Here is a 21,609-nt window from a genome sequence, read left to right as displayed (position 1 = left end):
CGCGCCACTGATTCTTTGCTGGATTTTAACTTTCCATTTTTCATCTATCCGGGTCAATACAGTTTATGATATAAATATGTTAAAACAAATTAAACTAGCGTTATTCTGCACTGACCAGTTTGATCAGCGATACTTTATTTTATAGATTTATTTTTCAAAACTAATGCCATTATTAACATTTTTATTTTCTTAAAATCAATCACTTGAGCCAATAGTGCATCTAGTCTTTTTCAATGCTAAGCTTTTTCAGCTGAGCGCAAAGAGAAATATTCCCCATAATACATGAAAAATATAATAACATGTAAATATCCACTAAATCCTTTTAAACCATGTCTGCATCACTTGTCTGTATCCTAATAGTGTGGATTTCGGTTGCAGCATACACATATTGCTGTTTTAGCCAATAAAGTGAAATTATTTATTTACAAGTTCACCGCAAATATAGAGGTTGTACAATGTACAGTAATAATAATACCAAGGTATAAACATTTGATAGCATAAGAAATCAAAGCGCAACGCGCCGGAGCTAATATTATTGAAACAACAAAAAATGCGAAACGAACGAAACTTTTTGGGCAAAAACGCAAACAATACTATGATGTATAACATTAACAACGGTCGTTTTTTTAGATTTGCAACGAAGCAAAACACTTAAGGGCGTGCGCTAAAACGAAACATCGCAATTTCTGCAATTAAAACGTAAGATGTCTATGGGCTTATCCGCAAGAGAATAAATATAAGAACTATATGTTACAATAGAAAACACGACAAGTGTGTTTTGCTCAAAATCATTGTGATAAACGCAAAATACAGGAAGGGCGGATTTGGTCCACATAAAAGGATGGGTTGGCACGGAAATGAAGACGTCTTGGCTCCTCAAAAACAATTTGATATTCTCAACCGAAAGTCTCTTAAAAGCATGACTGTAAAAACGAAGTTAAAGCATCTGTTTTTTTAAACTCAATAGCCGCCAAGATAACAGAACTAAGAGAATTAGTGTTTTTGCTACTAGAAACAAGGCGGTACTGAACAAAAAGTGACAGCCATCGTAACACAGTTGCTTTTCGTAAACCTTCCGAATCTGAACAGAATAATTAACCGAGTTTCTTAAACATAGTAAAGACAATTGTTCAAAGAGCCCCACAGTATATGCCAACCCGTGCGTGGTTTAAAACAATGAACGAAAGGGGGCTCTATTCATGGAGGACCAGCTGGCAATGGCAATATGGTTATTCAGAGTCAAACAGAAAACAGAAAGGGAGAAAACAATGTCTTCCACAGGAAGCAAACGAAAAGAGCGGTTCACTTGTATGGTTTGAAACGGTGACGATTGTCGTTAAGATGATTTATCGAAGTAGAATGACAATGTCAGAAAAAAGCTTTGGAGACCAATATCTAAAGGATGCAGTTAGTCGTAGAATGAATAACAAAGTACTAACAGAAAGTGAGACATTTTTCGAACGTTTTGAAAAGCTTTATTCGAAACGTTTACAAAAATGCTACCGAATTCTATATGGGTTATGATATTAATTCTACCGCAGAATAAGGTTAAGATCGTGAAATCCGCTTCGATTTTAGTATAACAATCGTAAAATGGCAACTTTAAACGGACCAGTGATCCAGATAGTACACATATTCTTGCTACTTTATCAGCTTTTAAGTCAGTATACATGCAGCTTTAAAGCGGCGAACGGTTTTATAGCATTTTCGAATAATTTTTACCACCGCATTAGACATCCCATATATATAAATAGGTTAATAAACCAGTCGGTTTTAAAATGTGACATAAACAGGGTTAAAAAAGGGGGCCAAAATGGAAGGTGTATGTGTGTACTTTCTATTTGGGGGTTTCAAAACCAGATTCCAATTCCACATATTGGGATGTACATTAAATTTACAACAAAACGTACAATCTGGTGGATCGAAAAACTGTTGCTACTCCTGACGGATCCTAGTATCCAGGTTTGACTTGTCGCATCCCTAAGAATTACAGTGACCAAATTTGACGTTTGTTTTAGGCCTGCTGCTGCTACTGCACCCAAAATCGAGGACCGTTAATCACAAAGACACCGCTGTGGCGCCCCAACGCGCGTACTATATCATATAGAAGAAAAAAATCTGAGATGAAAACGAAAAAACAAATACACACAAACCTATATACGTAAAACTAAAAACTGGCGCTAACGAGTTTTCGCGCGTTGAGCGCAGATCAAAACAGATGCTTTTGTCAAATAATCATAACATGCTGTGACGTCACGGCCCGGAGACAGGTTCGCAGAATTTTGGCGCCAAAACAAAATGACGTCATTGGCGCGCGGAATCAGAAACGGACGCTTGTGTAATTTGCCCGAATTGTTTGCTGTTTAGACGAACACACTAGAGCGTATACAATGGACAAAAAAGAGTTCTAACAGATGAAACGATTTCTACTTTTGGCGTATTACTACATTAACTCCGGTATAACAATTAGCTCTTCAAATCGAAATTTGAGGATTTTAATCTCTTTGCGTGTTCAGTAGCTGTCTGGTCCCTATCTGCCACATTTTGCGGTTATTAATTTAATCAGAAAACGACAATAGGCAGATAGAAACGCTAGGGCGCGCATTTCTTTAAGTACAGTTTCGCGGCGGACATTTCAGATGGGGCATTCTTGGCACTATATAGTTTTGTTTTCAGTTTCAATTTGTACAGAGAGGGTCCCATCAGGAGCTTCGGGGCATCGATGATATGAGACGAGCCTTTTTTGTCTTTGCCAGCCTTGCGCACTGCCGATGAACCGCCGTCAAATCCCCTACACCGCTTCGACGTAATTGGCAGGGTAGAGTCCGACTTTTCCCGACGAGAGCCTTCCTTTACACCAACCCTGGGCGTCTTCGTCTTCCAACTTGTACAGAACTTCGCCTAAAATTTGGGAAGTTTAATTTAGAGATGATCAGTGCATATTGTTTTAGCAGTCAAAGTCAACTCGTCGGCCAACATTCAAAGTTCAGAGCCAGGTCACAGCTTGGCCTATTGAGATTTGAACGCCGCCCGCGTTTTTTACCGCGAAAACTCTTTTAATAACAACATTCGACAGCTTCCGCATACTAATGACTGGTTAAAATTTCCACGTCTAAGTCAAAATTGATTGATAATGCACATTATAGAGATAGCCCGATATATTAGTTTACCCAGCGGTTTTTAATTTTTTTTTGTTGACGGCGCCCAAAGTTTTCAAAACTCTCGACGCCGTAATGAATTCAAAATTAACAAATTCAAAATGGTATTATCAAATCACGTTTGTTTAAAATGTAAAATTCTGATAGAATTGAATGACTAAGTTGAAAAGAGCTACAGACATTGCAATAGACGGAAATATGAGCAACACTAGCAATAATTTAGCTGCAAAATTATAGTACCAAATTATTAGTAATCTTTTTTTTTAATGATATTTTGATAAAAACAATACATGCAGTCGTAGTAAATAACAGAGAGCGCATTTTTACCAATAACGAGCTAAATACTTCAATCACAGTTTTGTCTCGCTTGCAAAAAACACTTGCACTGTTTAGATTTTGAAGTGGGCTGTGCTCATAACTTGCATCAATATATTTCAACCAATTAAATGTTATTTTTATGTGAAATTCCAAATTCCCTATTGAAACTTCACAATCTCCCCTTAGAAGGAATCTGTGATTTTGGTAATAAAACGTCAAACAAAACAGTTCTTCACGATTTCACATTGTCTAATTAAGTTGATCGACCAGCATGTTATTCCAAGCAGCTTAAAACTGTCAATCACCTGCGCCGAATGTGAGTTCGTCGTCCTCTTGTCCGTCGTAGTTGTAGAGCGCCTTGACCTTGACCCCACCTGACCCCAGGTTGTTTTCGGTGCTCCCGAATGGGTTTCCCTCTGACCCCGAATCGTGGAAGGGGTTATTCTGCTCATCGTCACTCCACGAGTTGGGTCGGTTGTTGGCCGCGTTGTTCGCGCTGTAAGGAAATAGAAGTTGTTAGAAAGAATATTGAAGCCGTATGTTTGCCTGTAATCGGGATAAGCCGCTTTAGGCGTGGTACTAACCAACGAAAAGCGGACGTTTTTTGTTGTGAAAAACACAAGTAGAGTGCATAATTGTGAGTTGGGATGCCCGATAGTATGGGAGCCGATACCCGATGCCAAGTGGTAGTATCGGTACTCGTCCGATACTCGGGCGATATATATGCCGATCTGACACCAATTTATTACAGGAAATTCAGCCGTCCGACACAATGAAAGTAGGCTAACAACTGTGGGTAACTGAACTGCTTGACGCTAAAGCGAATTATGGAGAAATAACCAAATGAAAAAATCCTTAACAAGTTTCAACTATATACATTTTACTTGTTAGAGCATTATAACGACGTCATTTGGTAAAAATAAAAATACCTGTCATCCCTACTTATAGGCCACTTTATAGGGATAAGAATGTTTGTAATACGGATAAGAAATAATGACTTTGTTTTCCTTTTTTCAAAAAGAAAGTTCACAACTCGTCCGATACTAGGACGGTATCGGTGGCGATCCGATACCAAATTTTTATCGAAATTTAGTCATGATTTGCGATCTAACACAGGGTTTTCCACCTAGAAAGGTAAACTTGTCCAAAACAAATAACACGTTTGACAATTCTTCTTTTCTTCATGTTGAAAGACGAGGTGTGGCCACACCCACATTGACTTTCACGTCACTTGGGATAATTTAAGCACGCGCGAAGTTACGCTGCATCACGATAAAAATCGCATAAGGCCGCCCGCGAAATCTAAGCCCGTGCATTTGCATCGTGACACCTCTAGTCGGAATCAACCTTTACGATAATGATCGTGTAAGCATGTAAGTCGTGATCGAAATCTTCCACTTAAAGATGGCTTCCGAATCATCTATATTTGATTAAGAAACATTTTAAGAAAGGTGCATATAATAAAAACAGTCAAAAATAAAACTACACTAAAAATTGGCCTAATCGACGCATTTAGTTTATTAATTGAAATACTAGTTCTAAGAAAGTAATTTAGGCGATAGATTTATTATCTGTTTTACCTGAACGATGTTTAAAGAACTGGTGTTCCTTTTAGTAATCGACAGACACACTGATACTGAAGGATTATACTACAGCTTGCTGTGTATATGTCACAAATTAACAGATTGTAAAGCCGAAGTTAAAATAGACTTCGAAACCGCTAAAAATAAGCCAATACAAAAGATGTGACACGACTAGATCCCAATATTCTCACCGATTAAAATCGATTCGGTTTTTACTGTCGCTTCAATGTCAATTGATTTAAAAAATGAAATTTACTCAAATTTAGTAACGATTATTGTAGCCAAAATATAAAATAAAAAAGAGCTTGTAGTGCTAGCCACAGATTTCAAATTACAGGTTGATTTAAGGTGGCAACGAGAAAATAAAACCTACGTCAACCCCAACAATATTAGGCTTGATAATTTTCCGAAAGCACTAGTGGTAAGTAAGCAGCAATTTATGAACCACTGGTCTAGTGGGCGATACTATCACGCAATCTATCAGCTTCACTGTTTACCTTTATGGTAAAAGCGTAAACGAAAATATGTTAATTTATATTATATACGAATTTGGTACTAAGCATAGCACCGAACTGCATTTCTCGTTTAAAACGCAGTTAGGTGGTAACTTAATTAGTTTTAATCGTCGTCTTTGTCGTAAAATCGACCACTCGTCTCACAAATGTAACTCCGGTAATAAAACAGTTCCTTTTAGATCAAGTTTCAAGAGCAGGTTAAAATAGCTCAGCTGTAGTCCGAACCTTCTGTGATATACCAAGTTTATGCCTTTGGAGACATTCTTTCGGGAAATAAAACGGGTGCTGAAGAGTGTTTTATCCCTGTTTAACGGGTAAATTTGCAGGAACCGATTACGGAGAATCAGTCTTGTTAACCAAGAGATAACAGTCGTTGGCATTATACCGGCACTTTGGACTGCAAAGCCTGTATCTCTGTGTACCCGCGGCATTCCGAAGTTGGGCGTATAAAGCCTGTTTGCCACACACATCAAAACCACACACCGCACCAATCGTAAGACATAGCGAACAATTTATACCGGGAAAAAGGTGGTTGTTTCGATTTTTGTGCGGATCTGATTTAACGCCGCGGAACGATGGTTTTACATGTTTGTAATGCAACAAGCTTGAATTTTTTAAAAGCCAATCGTTATATGTTGCATATTACAATACTTGCTGTTCGTTTTCCTAAAATTTTCATAGATACCTTTGATAAATTGGTCTTTTATAAATCCGTAAATACTTTTGTAAAGATCCAACCTTATGGAAAGCATTAAATCTATTTGCTTGTACATATTTCCTTTATAAAATAACTGACTGAGATAAAACAACAAAACTTTACGTATTTTTAGACTTACATTGCGCAAGCAACATAAACAAACAAATAAAACTATTCATGATCGGAAAGTATAAACGCAAATACAATGTTTTCTCGTTCATTGCATTTAAACAATGATATCATAGCGTTCTAAAAATAACAATGCTGGGCAAATTTAAGCTTTAAATACTTAAGTATTGCTTGAATGGATTTACTAATTCCAATAGTTTAACATTTAATTTGATCCCAATGACCTGGCTTGGGATTGACTTGTTATGGCAATGGCTTTGACCGGGAATTGATTTGTCATTTTTTGATAAATACTTGACTAAACCAATTTCGCAAAATAACTTGGTTTGAACTAGAGTCATTTTAAATTCACTTGTTTACAACAATGGCGTAGTTAGTTTTCGATCAATCTTCGAGATGCTGTCAACTGCAGAGAAACAGTGGCGGCGACATGCTTCGGAAATGTGACGTCATGTCACGTGACGTGACGGAGGTTCGTGAACACAAGTCGATTCGTAATGGCACGAAAAAATTCGTTTTGGCAATTTCGGTACGCGATACGCGCGAATGCGTCAACAATAAACAAACAGGGGACTATAAAAAAATCTAGCAAGAACGTTGCCTTGCAAATACTGTTTGTCTTGTAATTAAAATCACAAGTTATTTAAAAGTGTGTGTGCCTTTCTATCTCTTAGGGCGTTTGTACTGCGTTACGTAAAAGATTTATTTAAAAAAAAGAAAACTGGTTAGAAAATTGATCTTTTTTTAAACAAACGTACTCAATTTCCTTGACATGTACACGATAATAATTGCTAAAAGACAGGAATATATTAGCAGGTATACATTTTTGCAAATAACAATACCGATGAAGCAAATACCCTGCCTAAACGCCACGTAAAATATACAAACGCCTGTACCTAGTTTAATAGTTCCCTTTTAGAATTACAAATAATACGTTTCAAGTATTGTTCATTTGAAATTTCCCATCCACAATTAAACCAAGCGGAAATCCCACAATTGTACGTGGACCTTCTATTTAGCCCTTGGGTTAGCATTTATGCCGCAAACCAGTTAGCTCAGCTATCAGAGTTGGCCACAGCGGCTTGGAGAGGGATAACAACCCGTTTTTATTGCGTGGGTTAAGAACGAGACCTTAATCAAAAAGGTGCAAGTGGGTCATATATTAAATTACATGTCAATATTAATCCTTAAATTGCTGCTCCATCTTTTAAGTAATAAAAAATTATTGTGTAAACCATAAACCATAAACCTGAGTTTATTGACACGATTCAATTTCAGTTACAAAAATAAGGGTTCGAAAATTCAACAAAGTTACAACCAGTCTTTCAGTAGTATCAACGAATTCGGCAAAAGCGTTATGCTGTGAGGATTGTGTTTTAGCATGGTTTTAACAGGAGTTTTTATTAAAAAAATTCTGTGAAACAATAATTATTATCTTAAATTGGGTTGTGTTTCGTTAATTTTGAAAAGTCAAGTGGACCGTAATTCGCCATCTTCGGCCTACGACATCTCAATCTTCTAAACTAAGCCGTTTGACGCTTTCAAGCCCAGATTTTACCAAGCGAGAAAGCAAATCAAACAGTCAACGAGAGTTTGGGCAACTGCTGGATTAGACTTAGCGTGTCGTCAGCAAATAAACCGTAGGGCGAGATTCGGACGAGCTTACATCGCAATTTCGGTTACACATTAACCAAAAAACCTGGTGTACAAACATTGCAGTCGAATTCCGATATTTTACGGCCTCTTCAGTTTGCGCAGTACAACGATGGCTATTTCGCATTTTAAAACATGCGGCATTTCCGTATACAATGCTATGTGCATAATCGTGTCGCCGCTTTATTCTAATGACACCACGCGCTTATGTCAAAGCGCTGTCATCGTGAATTAGTAGTAAATGTTTGTGTGTGGGTTATTACCGAGATGAGCGTGCAAGCCAATGAACCATGTTAAAAGACAGGAATGGCTTTCGAAACCCTCGTATCCGCGATGTTTCAAACTATCTCGGGTTTTCGCTGTAAAATGCACAATTGCGCCATGGGCTGCGGTTCTTATTTGGCTGAAAGGGATTTTGCAGTGAAGAAAAAGTACGTGTTTTAAGTGTATTGTAGGGTTGCCATTTTTACCTGGCAAAATTCCAGTATATTTTGCTTAAAATTTTAAAACCAAAAAACACTTTCCAATTTCCCTAAAAACGCTGTACAAAACTGGACAACATTCCCATAGGACCCATAAGGTGTTACAATAAAATACGTGGCCAGGAAAAATACGCGGCAACCCTATAGTGTCTAGCTAATGGCCCTATAAACATAAAAACAGCGTTGTCAATAAAAATACAACGCTTGCCCTTCGTCTGGGCTCGAAAATCCTTGGTAGCTCTTTAAACCACGAAGGAAACCGTTTACGGCTCACAGCGCTAAATTTTAGAGGCTGCTTCGAAAAAAATTGAGAGTCTGGCGGTCCCTCGAAACACTGACACATGTGTGTAAAATAGGTCGTCCCAACAAGCCCTGCAACCACAAGTACCTTGTAAGGCAGGCAGTCAACTTAGGCGCTTGCTTTGGCCAACGGTGACGTGTAGTTGACTAAATCACAAATGGTAACAAGCTGTTTACGACAATCCGGCAACCAACCGTTACTACTACTACAACTGCTGGCACCGCATTTCACAAATTCATTGAATGTATGGCGGTGACGCTGGAGCAATAGGAAGTGGCGAGCCAGGTAAAGCCAAGGGTAGCAATATTGCTAGAAGGGTGTTGGCCGCTCTTATAGCTTCGGCCCGGAATTGTGGTGTAATTGTTAAAGCTTGTTGTAAACGTGAGATATATGAAGGCCTGTACAGAAATAGGTAATATTGTGCGAACGTTTTCAAATTTTCCAACTGAAGAGTTTTTTACGTTTTGTTCCGCCTAATGTTTTTCGGGGGAATTTAAACTTACAAAAAATCCACTAGAGTTAATGTAGAATAAAACAGGTTTGCTCTTCAACAAGCAAATACACTTCACTGAATAGGTTGTAAATAACACAAAAAAATATTTTTTGTTAAAAAAATGTTACAAAAATATATATAATCCAAGCACAACAAAAAAATGACAGACGACTCGTTTAACCTCTGAGTGCAAACTACCCGTCAAAACAGCGGAAAAAACAGCCAAATGACTATTCTGGCATTTCGCAAACAATCCCAGAACATCACCCTGGCCTGTTCATTGGGCCGCGACGAGCTCTTTAAAGATTACGCTGAAATTCGTGTTTGGGAGGTTGCCCTTTCGCAAAATATCAAGGAAAAGTCAATCGCAAAAATGATCGATCGGCCTTCGAAAGGTTCAAAGACACGACAAAATGACGTCATCATTACGTCGACCGATATCCTCTTACGTCACGGCAACAGGAAAACACAGTGATATCGTTAAAATAAACCTCGCTTCCTACAACAAAGAGGGAGTATAATTTTGGCCTGTATACAATTAACGCCATGATACGCAAGTAAATAAAAACAGAACAACAACACAAAACAACAAAGAGTGTAAGTTTCATTTTTTTTACGGGCTCAAACTGGGCTACGTGAGGATGATGGCATCACGCAACATACGTTAAATTTATTGACTGATATAATGTATATTACCTGGAGTACATCTTTCTCAATAAAATTTTATAGCAAATCATTGACCAATCATATTTTTATTATCTCTACCAAATTGTTTCGACTAAGACTGTTCGGACTAAAAAAAGTCCAAAATTAATGGTAAAAAATAAAATGCGGTCAAATTTCTAGAAACCGTCAAATTAAGAGCAAAACTCGCAAATTACAAAATTGTGAATCACACTTTTAGGTACCTAACTATGCACTTGTGTGTTTTTTTTATGTAAAGCATAGGACAGCATAAACGGAGAATTAACAGTATGTGTACATGAGTACTGATTTGTGTGATTGACTACCTATTGTACTGCGCTCCTCTTTTATTAACTTGTTTAACAAAAATATAGGGTCCTTCGATTTTCTCCTTCGAAGTTGGCAAAACGAATCGGCCAAGTGAAAATTTTGAAAACCACATACGATACTGTTTAAAGCAAAACAGTCATAAATAAATAAACAGCAAACTGCGTCATAATTTCAAGCAGGAAACGTCGCGGTAAGAAATGACGCAAATTGCAAATGAGTATAGTAGGCAACCCACAAAACAATGTCCAGCAAACCGAAAGCGTTCCACAATACGAACGCGGTCGAGAAAAGGACAAACTTTATAAGCTACTACTATAACCGGTCAGCGAAGAATTTTAATACTCGGCTTTCCAATCATTAATGAATTAATAATGAAGCTGGTCGTCCGGCGAAATCGCTAAGCGTTATAAACCCCCGGCGACATGCTTGAGAAAGTAGCGAGTTTCTGGTTTTGTGGCTACCCGAATACTGAGAGTAAGTATAACGGCAAAGATTCGGCTACCAAATTCTCTTGACAGATTTTTTGTAAGCGAGCAAATGTAAGATTTAAGCATTTTCGAGTTTAAAGTGATATTATCCGTAATTTTGTAGTGCGTTAGTAATTTTCTCAAGTATTTGAGAAATCTGAATCATCTTGATAAAGACGTTTACATATACATTTGTATCACCATTAGTTAATGCGACTACAGTACATTTACTACATTAACTGATGATGATGATACGAAACGTTTTTTATCAAGGATGACGATTTACTCAACCAGTTCGGCATTGACATTAATTATCGAGCTACATTACAGACCCGTGCATAGTGTACCTTGAATAAATGTTGTATCCGAACCAATCTTAATAAATCTAGCCATATAAAACTATACTGCAGTAGGTGACCCAACCAAATCAAATGACAATCGATGAGTTGAGAAACACCGAGCTAATGGGACGATGCCAAAGTGTTAAAGATCACCGATAACAAGGTTTGGAAATTGACATTTACAATGTGTCGAATGTGTTGCGCTTAACCACTTGCAAGAAATGTGCAAAACTCTATAAGGCGCTAAAAACATCTTCGTAGGAGGATTTAGTCGACTTTCAACGCCGCAACGATAAAAATCAATACAAAAAATCGATAGTTGATTTAACCAACCTTTTTTAGTAATCTAACGTGTACTTTTAAGGCAAATACGGCTGCAGCCCGCGACACTTCCAAATATACTTAGTGCCATCAGAAAGGCTTTTATCCAAATGGTTTGGCCACAACTGATTTGGTAACCTTTCCGGCACCCGGTATATTATTATATGAGTATATGCCGTTATCCTGTGACGATACTACTTTAGCTGGGCAAGATTGATTGTAGGGCCTACACTAAATCAAATTACAATTTTCCCGACGTTGTGTTGAGTGAATGTGTATTGTTCAAGTTCGTTTTATTGTGGCATTATTGTAAATCACAAGACGAAATTTCCACTTGAGGTGCCGAAATCTATTTATTATTTCTGAGAGCGTAGTAAGACATATAAAAGGTTGGAAACCACTGGTATTCATACACATGTGGATTCAATGGCTCAGTCACTTCGAAATATTCTGATATACGAATGAGTCTGCTAGAACTAAAACCCGTTGACAGCAACGATCATCGAATGTACACGAAATGAATTTATAAAAGTGTTGAATATATAAAAAAGAAAATTAAAAAAGCGTAATTTAACTGTGACGAGAAAAAAATCAAAGCATCTGTTTTTCGAGTTTGTAAAAACATAAAACAAATAAACCACTAAATGCCCTCACTCTATTCGGCTGAAAATACTTCTCCAGGTTGGGCTGTTTATCCACATCTCGTCAAAATCACCAAAAACTACTATATTTCTAACACGGACCTAGCGATATTATTTCACATGGTAAAAGCTTTTAGGAAACCACTCCACCATTTTAAAATGTATTTTGCAAGTTATTTAGGCGTTTGAGTGTATTAACAGTTATCTTCACAACGTCAAATTTTTATCTCATCTAATCTCCACAAAAAAAATTGAAAACTATTTAAAAAATCTCTTTGTAAATCAAATAAACGCACTTTTTTCGAATACACTGGGTTTCAGCTGCATATTGGCGCCCAGCTTCACCTAAAAATTGCACGTTATTCCAATATAATTTGTTTCACGACGTAACATAAAGACGCAACTGTATAACGTCATCCCTGAATATGTCCAACCCCACCAAAAAACAACTACCAGAAACAGCCTCTCCCACCACGAAATGTAATCGACGTCGGTAAACGAAAAATCATCTCAATCACACACCTGCTGTCCGTTGTGTTGTTGACGTCACTGTTGGGGTAGGTTGAGGTGAACTGAGCCCCGGACATGCCGTCCATTCCAGCCACGTGCTTCGAAGCCTTGCTGCCCTGCTTTCTCGTCAGGGACTTCTGTACATGGATCTTTTCCGGGTCGTACTCCTGGAAATAAATTGGTTTGAAAACTTCAAAATATCTGATTGTTTTGGACGTTTTGGTGGAATAGAACCTTCGTAGTGAAGAAAATGTTATCTTTACAGTTTCGACAGCTATTTGGCCACCTTTACCGTTTTAACATCTATTAAAAGCATAATAAAGTCATTTTCATTTTAGAGATTGAATTTTTGATTTGCACCCAAAAAATATCGGGTAACCTTAAAAACGACCGGACTGAGGGAGACCTAAAAAAATTAACCCTAAGTTAGGGTGGATTTCTGCGTTAAATAGTCTCGACATATATCAAATGTATTTTAAAAAGTTCGAACAATTCATAAAGTTTAAAGGTAGTACACAATAAGTTAATAGGACGTCTCTTTTATCATATTGCACAAAATCGATAGATTTGAATTGAACGATGGGCGATTTTTTCTTTAGCTTTCTTTTAGCTAAGTCAAGACATAAACCTTTGTTCAAGATCTAACAATCAATCGTTTTAATAGGTAATACAGGGTTGCCACATATTTTTAAAACATATTCAAACACGTATTCAAAATATTCAAATACATTCAAAGACTTTTTAAAAAAATCCTTATTTTTTATCATTTCACGCTTATGTTTGATATAATCGACATGACGCCGTAACGCTAAACCTCTGCATTTCAAAAACAGGCAGTTACACTAAGCATAATAAATTTAAAGATTATTATAATCATTTCTGGAAAAACATAAGATTAAAGTGAACAAATAATGGCATTTTGTGCGGCATTATCGAATAATGTCTACGCAGCAGTTAACATCTTTAATTAATTTTTACATAAAAAAAAAATTGATTATTTTTAAGTATATTTGTTATGTTTAATAAAAAAATACCAGATTAAAAAAATGTCGCCGAAAATGCGGCCAAATCGAATAGCATGTGGAGCATAGAACGCTAAACCGCCGCATTTCGAAGAGAGCTGACAATTACACAAGGCACAGCACATAACGCTCGTTACCTCGACTTGCGGCCAGTTCATGGGCATGTCGGGGCCGTGGTTGTTCCTCCACCAGGTGAGATCATCGGCCGAGTTAGCCTGGTCTATATTGGTCCGCAGGTCTCGGTAGATCGCTCCCAGTCTAAGCAACAGCGGCGTCGTGAGTCGTGAGGTCTATTAGAGCGTATTAGCGCGTTCCAGCGCCAACAGATGCCAATTACGCGTAGCTGTATGTGGCGGTACTGCTGGATATGTCGACTATGCATGTTGAATTGAGTTACATTTAAAAACGCGCTCTCATATCTCATGCAGCAATAGTGGAGTAGCGTCCTGGGTGACGGCGAAACAAGTTGTTTTAGGATGATGATTGATTACGAAAGGTGCCGAACGTTTAACAATAGGCACTACACACAAGAGAGTCTTGTTAAGTAATGCGAACTGTTTTCCATGTTAAATCCTTTGAAAAAACAGACTCTAACGGTCTGTATTCTGATTGTTGACTTTATAAACACGTATACCTATTTTATTTTTAATTTGAAGTATTTTCAAAACTTGAGTTTTACTTGGAAGTATAATTAATATCAAAGCAAGTATGCAGCACATTGTTAACGTTTCGAATAAATCTTTCTTCATTTCCAACTTGCAGTTTTACTTTTTTTTAAGAATTACTTTGTCGTTAGATTTAGAAACACAAGCTGGCATGCCAAGAGTCGGTTTTTAGTGAAAAAAACAGCGTCTATGTCTATTTCGGGTTATTGAGGAAGTCTTTAATTGATGATGTAATATGGTATTTTGACACGCTCGCCAAACAAAAAGGCCTGCAAAAACGAAATAGATTTTACGTTATAGCAGTGACGTAAAGGATAGCCTTGAAATAAAGGGGACCAGAAAACCCTATGTTTTGTCCATGTTTGCGTATAACTAAACACTGTGGAATAATGTAGTTCAACAAAGTTTACAATACGCCAAAGTTAACAATATATTTTTTTGAATAAAAATACATTAATAAAAATTTTTCTTTCGTGTATATTATATTTAAATCTTAAAAAAATTCCAAAGCTTACTCAGGGTTGCTCGGCAAGTCTAGGTGCTGGTGAACGGCGTAGAAGGTCTCCTTAAAGAAATCGAGTCGTTTCTGTTCGAAGTCCTGGCACTTGTCGAAAGCCTTCTCCATGTCTTCCATGTAGCGGGGTGTGTCGTCGGTCAGGTCGCGAACCGCGTTCTCGTACTTGTCACGTTGCTGAATAGCGATCATTTATTGGACATGCAGGGTTTTCTCACATTTTTTATGAAATGAGTTCAAAAAGAATTTAAATAGATTTTCTAAGAAAATTTATAGGTTTTTAAACACCTAAAATGGGATCACCTGACACGTTTTGACTATAATTCGAAAACGAAGTATAAATACCATGGCCTACAGTCTACACAATAACAAATAGTTTAAAAAATTGTTTTACTAATGTACTTTTCAAAATCTTAAATAACGTAAGCTGCAAGTAAAATAAATCCAAAGACAAAACGATATTCAAAGAATCTTTAACATGAAAATTAATTCAAAAACAATCAAGGACTTTTAAATGTTTAAAAATAATCCAAGCCTTCAAAGGCAATGGGCGATTCAAATATTTCGCGGTAGCCTTGACCTAGGCTCAAAATCGTTTAAATACGACAATGACATAGTTTACACAGGTTAGGTTCAAACTCAAAGGAATGCTCTAGCCCCATTCCTTTAAACAGCAAAAACGTCGTCAACACATGCAAATCCTAAAAACAAAAGTCGACCCAAGGAACCAAAAACAGAAAGTGTGAAATAGTTCAAACTTCGAACATCAAAATACGAAATCTATTTGTTTTCTTGCTTAGAGTTCTTGGCGGAAAAACACAAAAATACCAAAAAAAACATTGACCATGTTTCGGTTTACGGCAATTCGGTTTATGACGGGAAATTAAAAAATTGGTAGACAAAGGAGCAAAAATGGTGTTGGTCCTTAGTCCCAAAGACCGAGAATTATATTTATACATCCTACTACGGCGATGTCTAAACGTTTTGATAAAACCAACAAACACCGCGAAACGATATTTCGCATTTATCAAAATACAGAATCAAGTGAGATTGGATGTTGGCAAACGAACAAACATTTATTTTGTTCTAAATAAGGACGCAAAGAGACGGCAAGTGGTCCATACAATTTTTGGCAAACGTTTTTGGCAATGATAACATAGGGCAATTCGTGTCTGGCCTAAACCGCTGATCTGGATACAAGTGACATGAAACAAGGGCAGCTGGCCAAGCAGTTGGAAACGGACACAAATTGTGGTTAAAAAGCGAAGACCTGTCTTTGCGATGCACAGAGCAAAGTTGTTAATTTTTTACCACATGAGCTTACCGTTTTGGCGCCTGCACGTTTTATTTGAATAACACAAGAATTAACAGAAGAAACGCTATAAATATTCCAAAGAAACCATTAATTATTAGGCATGCGATTTAAATTGCTTTTATATAAGTGTAAAAATTCCAATATTCATTATAAATATGCATCAAAGACAATAGTTAGTTTGATGAGTATAATAGTTAAGTTGAAACTGATATGCCAAAAAAAATGTACATTTCTGATGTATATTCCTTCTCAAAAATAATATAAGAAGGAAGAACGTGGGAAAACTATTACATAACAATGTAACAACAAACAAAAACCTGGTAACAAATGCTGTAAAAAATCGGGTATTAAAAAAATGTATGTTATTTACTCAGCTTTAAACATTACATTGGTAAGTTTAAAATGAACATAGACTTCAGAAACAAAGCAACTAAGTAAACTATTTCAGTAATTAGATTTTTTAAGTACTGTAAAGTGCTTTGAAATTTATGTACATTGACAATCTAAAAACATTAGAAAATCAATAGCAATCCAACTAAGTGTATACCACTGTGCAAATAAATGAGCTTTACAAGTAAATTAGGCAATTTCACTGAAAGGCCATTCCTAATCCCTAGGGAAGTGAACTTTTAATTACACTTACACTAAGTTTTTTGGTACTGTAGAACAGAGTACAGGGATATCCCTGTCCAAAAAATTGTTTGAAGCTGTTCCCTAAAGATTCAACTACAGCTTCTATATGTTAGTTTGTAACAATTAAACAGGCTATTACATTTTGCCTTAGTTGTTACATTAAGTTTAATTTATTAAAGATGGTTTGTTCTACTTCTTAACACACATACACACACACATTAAACCAATGCAAATTGGGTTTGTTTGTAAGTAATGCTGTAAAAAACATTCAATAGGATGCGTTTACAGATATTGGATCCAACTATTCTGCATTATAAGGGATTGAATGGATTGTCACTGTAATCTATGTTTCATTTTAAATAGAAATGAAAGAAAAATAAGCACACTCTTCTGGAATCTGTAGCATAAATAGCACAATGCAAAGGAAGTAGTCAATATAGGATTCATTGTTAACAATAACAATTTAGACCAACTGGTATCTCACTATCATTATTATAGCAAACAATAACCTTAGGAAAGGCTGTTATTTTACTTAAGCCAGTGTTCCTCAAACTTTTTTGCGAGGAAGTGCAAATACTAAGCGTATGTAAAACAAAGAAGTTTAGGAGACACACTTCTCTTCACTAAACTTTTTGCGAAGTGAACCAAACACAAATAAGACAAAAGTATTATTATATTTATATTAAATTAGGATGAGCCATATTTTTGTATTGCTTCATATCTTTCTTAAATAGGGGGAAAGCAATCTACCTCAGAACCAATATTGATAAATCTAACCATATAAACTATTACAGTGCGACCCAACCAAATCAAGCAATGACACAATTTTTGTTATTTTCTACATATACGTTAAAAAACACTATCTTAAGAAATATTTTGCAAAGAGCTTAGCCTTAAAAGTTACCTTAATTCTATCAGATGCCTTTTTCTCCACAAGTTCTTGAAGCTTCTTTACTTTCTCTGGCGGAAGGGAGGGGTCACTTTTCGCTGTGTTTTCCTGAGAAGAAGTTTGCTTTTAAGCTGAATGAAATTGTCCAGAAATAACATATGGTGACAGTTGCAGCAATACAAAATGTTAAGTTGGATCTGTTTTTTTTCAACTACCTAACTATGTAATTTTAAACTACCAAATAGAACGTCAAGAAAAATACTCTAAATGCCACATATTCATAAATAAAATCTTCACCTCATGTCAAAAGGTGGCATTGACAAACAAAACTAGGAAATTAAAAAAGTTTATAAAAAATAATAAAAGTTTATTGTGGGCAAAAAGCTTACCAAACTGTCACATCGTTTTGATTTTTTAAAACAGTTTAAACTCAACCAGATATAAAAATCTACATTGGCAAACCTGTATTTGGGCTGATCGCTCCTCTTTGCAGACAGTAAAGTACATTTTCTTTGTGTCATTGACTTTCTTGAGGTATTTTGCCCAGTGCTTCTGTGCCCTCATGAACTCGTCGTTGCAAATCTTTGTCTCCTTGAAGCCTCCCAGCGTCAAGCTGTGATAGTTGTTCTTCTTCCACTGTTTAACCTGAATAAGACAATTATATAATAAATTAAAATGTATTATTGCTCCAACAATTTTCTCAAATCTAAGTGTAGTAGATGATCCAAACACAACAAACAGCGACTAAATTTTGAGCTGTGACTGATATTAAATTAAAATGACTAATGTTAAGTCCTGTGGCCGTGGGTTCATTTAATGTCTTGCTTGTTTGCACAATACCATGTTTACAAAATATTCATGGCATTTGGCCTACATATCTCAGGTTTTTAAACGAGACACCGTAATAGATAAACATTTAACTACTATCAGTTGAATCACAGAGATAACTGATATTTTAAGCTAGCAGAATTCCATAGCAGGTATTTAATTTAGTTTATTGTATTGCTTGCTATAGTTAATTGTAAAAATGAGTTTTTCTTCGCTGCCATAAGGCCCAAAAGAACAAAATTAGTTTTAAATGTGGGTGAATATAATAAATTAAAAGTAAAACAGACCGCATTATAAAACCATTACAAATGTGGATGATTTTTTCTTTCACATTATCAATTTTTGAATAATATCTTATCTATGTCAGTGACATTACAGGTGATTTTTAGTTGGTTAGGCCAGGTTTATTTGCAGTAGGAATATCAAAGTCAATATAGAAGAAGATAATATTTGGAAAAATTTTGAAAATAGATCTATTTATTAATTTTAAACATTAACGTTTTCATTTATTGATGTGTAAAGGATAGGGAAAAAATCTGTAAAGGTAGTAAACAAAATTATGGACTATGGCACAAATGGTAAATAGTTAAAAGTAAATAATCGAAATTCCAAGCATGTGACTAACAGATAACAGACAAACAAACCAAACGGCTAATCACTGGATTAGGGATGCAAAACAAACCTTCTCATAAGGATCCGACATTAACGAATCTTTAACATTCTGATGTAGCTGAGCATTTCGATCAGCCTCGCCCAACATTTTTCCCCACGTCCCTTCAAGAGTGTGGTACGATGAGTTCTTTTCAATCACCTGAATTAAAAGTGAAGATTTGTGTCGTTTTACAGGATTGGCACACTTTTTCCTAATTAAATTCTAAAACATCTATGGGCAAAAAAAAAAAAGTTTAAATGACCTAAAACACTCAAATTGTTTGAATGTAATTCTAAAACAAAATACTTTTAAAGCAATGGTCACCACAATAACAAAAAGTTTAAAAGATAATAAAACAGGTTTGCTTTACTACAGTAGTTTCGAAAAACATAGCTTAAGCTGCACATAAAATAAATTTAAAGACATTTAACCATTCAAAGACTTTGTGAAAAACCTGTTTTATTATCTTTCAGTTTTGCGAGTTGTTTTTTTTGGTAAAAAGAGGAAAAATAAAACGGGACAATGACAAATTGACAGTAAAGCATAAATATTAACTTTGTGTTTCAAAACCAATTTGATTTGGAAAAATGTATTTTAGGCATATGATAAGTAAATTAGATTATCATACCCTTGCTACCTTTAAATTGTTTGTTCTTTCACACAAAATCACCATTATGGTGCATAAGTGGCAGTTGAACAGAAATGTATGAATGCCACTCTGAGCTTTTGACTGTGAAACAGTCAGAAGACAGAAAGATGATTAACAGGCTTTGCAGTTTAGTCACTATAGTGCAACTTCTTATAGTTTGCTCGAGGCTAAATGGATACTTTAAATCAACAGAACAACATGATGCATGCATGACTGATTGACTGTGTGCAGTGAATACCTGCCACATATTACCACATGCAAAACAAACAATTTAACACTTATTGGTATTCAGTGACCTTTGTGTACTTATATATAAATGCAAAAGACACCGGTTGGAATCACTACACATACACAGTTTCGGTCAGTATTGCTAAACCGTTAAAAATTAACTGTTTAACAAATTTTGCTGGAAAACAGTTTATTGTGTTTGGCAAACCAGGCAGAACAAATGTGCTCTTTCAATAAAACCTTTCACAGCAAAACATGGAACACAATGTACAGGTTTTCTTAGTGGTTCAATAAAAATATTACAGCCATAGTATTTAATAAGATTAACATTTTGTTGTTCACAACTGTTGCAACATTACTTAACACATCATCAGTTTAAAAAGCTAAACGTTTGTCGTCAGGTATTGTTGAAATGTTTGTAAGCATCGAAAATGATGATTTATTGAATAGTATTGCCTTTGTGTTACTATTAAGATAAACCTGATTTATACACACCATTAGAACAAACCATTCACAGAATACAAACCTTGCAAAATTTGTTGCTCCAAGCTTTTAGCAACTTGCTGTATTGCTCTTCGATTACAGCCCTTTCTTTTATGAATGCAAGAAGGTCATCGCATAGCTTTACTCCATCGTCAATACGCGTAACTGTCCGTTTGAATTGGTTTACCTAAATTATAATTGACATTTATTTCTGCTACATATTTAATAGTTTCATGCTGCATTAATGGGTTGCTATTTGCTAAGAACCATATGGATATCACTAATGAGGTCTGTCCTATTGGCACTATACCATTTATTATGTGTTCATTTAAATAATGTCTCAAATGAATGTTTGATACTTATCTTGAACTTTGAAGACATGAAATAGTCAGTATACTTTCTTTAAACTTAACAAGCATACTTGCCACAATATATCTAAGCGCTTAAGGTTTAAAAACCATTTATCAATATACACTTAAAAATATAACAGTCCATACATTGTGTGTACCTAGATTTATACCTTGCGATTAAATGAGATGAATTGCAATCTAATAAATAAGGATACATTTTCCACATTAGACTAAACAAAAAATATCTAATGTCAGTAAATGTATAATTGTAGAATGACCTAATTTACAGAGCTAAAATTTTTTAAATTATTTAAATTTAACACATAATAATTGTAGAATGACCTAATTTACAGAGTTAACATTTTTTTAAATTATTTAAATTTAACACATAATATTATTGCATCAAATAAAAGATCTCTTACTTAAAATAAATTTTAACATAACAGCTCTTCTGGAAAATTATTGGCTCTTCGAAGTTTAAGCAAACTAATAACGTTTCTAAAACATTTGAGAAGAACTAAAATTACCAACACAGCTATTTTTAATTTATAATATGCCTGGTAGTTCAACAGTTGATATAATATTTAACCTTCACAAATCGCAGAACCTACCTCCCAAAAACTTCCACTTGTACATTCAACCGGTGCATCGTAAGGTGCAATTGTCATAGACATTTTTGAGCCGGAGGGGTAATCCGAAATATCAAACAAAATGCAGACAATGGAACAGTTCTACTCCAAGGTTAGTTTAGTATGAAA

At 35.7% G+C, this 21,609-nt stretch overlaps 1 protein-coding gene across 1 annotated transcript; it reads right to left on the bottom strand.

The window, feature by feature from the left end:
* Positions 1–400: 400 nt before the first annotated feature.
* LOC146167404 (protein kinase C and casein kinase substrate in neurons protein 2-like) lies at positions 401–21,609 on the bottom strand. The gene is made up of 10 exons (XM_083388728.1): positions 21,463–21,609; positions 20,545–20,688; positions 19,172–19,300; positions 18,124–18,306; positions 17,677–17,769; positions 14,826–15,001; positions 13,783–13,903; positions 12,636–12,790; positions 3,782–3,972; positions 401–2,901 (listed from the first exon to the last, which is right to left on the bottom strand). The coding sequence occupies exons 1-10, from the start codon at positions 21,523–21,525 to the stop codon at positions 2,792–2,794; spliced, it is 1,365 nt and encodes a 454-aa protein (XP_083244854.1). The 5' UTR covers positions 21,526–21,609; the 3' UTR covers positions 401–2,791.

The sequence above is a fragment of the Ascidiella aspersa genome, chromosome 1 (assembly GCF_963924565.1).
Source record: "Ascidiella aspersa chromosome 1, kaAscAspe10.2, whole genome shotgun sequence".
In the NCBI taxonomy this organism is placed as follows: Eukaryota; Metazoa; Chordata; class Ascidiacea; order Phlebobranchia; family Ascidiidae; genus Ascidiella; species Ascidiella aspersa.
Note: the sequence above shows the minus strand (reverse complement) of the source record. Positions and strands in the feature narration are given on the sequence as shown.

Excerpts from the sequence above, each read along its gene's own strand:
- LOC146167404 (XM_083388728.1), bottom strand. The coding sequence starts at position 21,525 with ATGTCTATGACAATTGCACCTTACGATGCACCGGTTGAATGTACAAGT. Across the intron at positions 15,002-17,676 it reads AGGCATCTGATAGAATTAAG|CAACGTGACAAGTACGAGAA; the intron begins GTAACTTTTAAG and ends ATCGCTATTCAG. Across the intron at positions 2,902-3,781 it reads CGAACTCACATTCGGCGCAG|GCGAAGTTCTGTACAAGTTG; the intron begins GTGATTGACAGT and ends CCCAAATTTTAG.